Source organism: Dipodomys spectabilis, unplaced genomic scaffold (genome assembly GCF_019054845.1).
Source record: "Dipodomys spectabilis isolate Male_0828 unplaced genomic scaffold, ASM1905484v1 ptg000424l, whole genome shotgun sequence".
Classification (NCBI taxonomy): Eukaryota; Metazoa; Chordata; class Mammalia; order Rodentia; family Heteromyidae; genus Dipodomys; species Dipodomys spectabilis.
Window position 1 is genome coordinate 3,251,018 of NW_024871101.1, and position 2,788 is coordinate 3,253,805.

General features: G+C 39.7%; 1 protein-coding gene across 1 annotated transcript; it reads left to right on the plus strand.

Annotated features, from left to right (window-relative positions):
* Nucleotides 1-229: 229 nt before the first annotated feature.
* On the plus strand, nt 230-981 carry LOC122097661 (cyclin-dependent kinases regulatory subunit 1-like). The gene has a single exon (XM_042668269.1). It carries the CDS (start codon nt 285-287, stop codon nt 522-524), a length of 240 nt encoding a protein of 79 aa, XP_042524203.1. The 5' UTR covers nt 230-284; the 3' UTR covers nt 525-981.
* The last annotated feature ends 1,807 nt before the right edge of the window (nt 982-2,788 follow it).

Below are 2,788 nucleotides of genomic sequence, written 5' to 3' on the forward strand. Positions count from 1 at the left end.
TCCAAGTCGTTATGTCGAAAAATGAACTTTACAACTTTGGCGGGGAAGGGGGCGAATGGGGGGTTAGGAGGTGAGAATGGTGTGGGGAGGAGATGGGAATGGATAGGAAAGGGAAACAAAGGAGGAGGCTACAATGCTTGATAAGAAATGTACTCATCTTGCCCATGTAATTGTAACTCCTCTGTATGGTATTTTCACAATTAAAAAAAAAACAATGTAGAGTGCTGTCGGGAGTTGTTTGGAGGTTGGGAGCTCGCGGCTGGAAATTCGCTGGTGGAGCAGTCATGTGGCATAAACAAATTTACTATTCGGATAAATACGACGATGAGGAGTTCGAATACCGGCATGTCATGTTACCCAAGGACATAGCCAAACTTGTCCCTAAAACCCATTTGATGTCTGAATCTGAATGGAGGAATCTTGGCGTTCAACAGAGTCAGGGATGGGTTCATTATATGATCCACGAACCAAAACCTCATATCTTGCTGTTCCGGAGGCCACTACCCAACAAGCCAAAGAAATGAAGCTGGAGAACCATTTCCAACCTCAACTTTACACAGCCTGTCCTTTCTAACATCTTTCTCATAGCATGAATATGTTGCTTTCTTATTTCTCACTTTGATATTTAAAGGATGTTTGATACACTGTTTGAATGTGCTGAAAACTGCTTTGCTTCTTGAGTACAGCCACCACCACAGCCCTACCAGAGGAGTGCTTTGTGGGCTTCAAGCTCAGATAAGTGGGATCTCAGAAGTCATGGTGTGCTCTGTATCCACAGAGCACTTGACAGAGGGAGGAAGCGTCTTAAGAATCAGACCATGGCTATACCAGGGATTGTGTAAACCCGCTATTTTATTTTTTCCTACTGGGTATTGTATGTCTGGTGACTTGTGGATTTATCTCTCAATGTATTGAAATTTTCCATTTTATTCAAGAAACCTGTTCTGTGTTTCAAGACTTGATTAAAGAGGAAGTTTTTATAATCTAAAAAAAAAAAAAAAACAATGTAGTATAAGGAAATGGAAACAAGAGATTTCTTCTTTGCTTCTGTTTTTGTTTTCTTTACTTTTTGTCTTGTTTGTTCATTTATCTGTCTTTGTGAGGGTAAGAGGGCCACAAAAATGGAGGCACAAAGAGTTAACAAATGCAGTAGTGGTACTCACTAGACACTATGTTGAAAATGCACTATACAACTTGTGGGTGGGGTTGGTAGAGAAACGTGGGAAAGGGTGAGAGAAGGGGTGACATGTACTCATTACCTGACTTATGTAGTTTGGCCCCTCTATATCTTTATAATAACAATAAAATTTGGAGGGAAAAATAATATAAGGTATTAAAATGAATGAATTCAAATTTAGGTTCAAATTTAGTATTCAAACTATATTTTAAAATATTTTACTTTTTGAAAAGGGTGGATAGTAGGAATAAATGGTATCAGCATGACATCTTAAAAGCAATCAGAGATGAAATTGGAAAGAGAAACGTTCTTCCTTGCTTTACTTGATGCACAGCAGTCGGCTTGATGATGATTGTTAAGGAGTCCATTTATACCACTACCAAACTCTTACCACTACATTTCTTACTTATTTGTAGTCGCTCTTTTGAAAGAAAGGAAAGACAGGTGTTTTGTCCAGATAGGGACCCCCAAAGACCACCAAGGAGCCGATTCCGATGCAAGCACATGAGAGTCGTTTATTACAAGCTCAAGCCTGGACTCCCAACCATCACCAGCAAAGTGGGTCAGAGTTGAGATCCCCATCTTATGGAGTGGCAGGGTTTTTATCACAAGTAAAGAAGGGGAAAGGGGGTTTCCAACCTAGCACTTACATGATTGGCTAACAATTGGGTAGCTAAGGGTTAGTAAGATTTGTCACATTTTTATTGGTTAGTGCAATTGATTATTCTTTACCAATTTTAGCAGAAATTTAGCCAGCATTTTATAACAGTCTTGTAACAGTCTCATTAGATTTGATTTAGCAAACTAAACTACAGAAAATATGCTGGCAATGCAACACTTGGGGTCTCAGGGCTCTGGGGACTTTCCAACTTCTCACACACTGGCTGTTGCTAGGGGAACTTATCAGGTAGGGTGTAAATGGGACATCTGTGATCATTTTGGGGACTTAAGCTCATATGCTGGAAATAGGCCTTGTCTCAAATTGGAGTTTTTATGCACAAAATGGTGATTGTCTTGCTAGGGCTCTTCACAGGGAGCAAGATCTAAGTGAATGTTATGTAACACTAGCCCCTGCATGCTACAAGGGTCAACAAGGAGCCTGTTTTGTTCTCAGGTTTTATAAGTCAAGAGTGCTGGTCTGGGCATACAAATATGAGCACACTTCCTTTCCTTTTCTGTGTGTTTGCAAGAATTGCTTCTCCATGCAATTACCTCCAGGTGCCCAGCCTTTCAGTTTCCTATTGGATCCTCACTGGAAGTTGGAAAAAATGGTGAGTCTGACATGTACTGATTGCTTACCATCTACCCATCCTACTATTTTATTTACTAAATTTCTAATGAAAAAATGTAAAAAGCCAGAACTGGTGGATGACATGTATAATTCTAGCTACTTAGGAGGCTGAGTTCAGCCCAGGCAGACAAATATCTTATTCCCAATTACCAGTAAAAATTCAGAAGTGGAGATCTGGCTGAGGTAGTAGGGAACCAGATTGAAGGCTGCTCCCCTGCAAATAAAATGTATGACTCTTTTCTTTTTTTGGTAGAAATTTGGCTAGGGTACTTATTGTCTAGGTATTCTGTAATTCTTTTCAATTGAGATGAAAATATTGT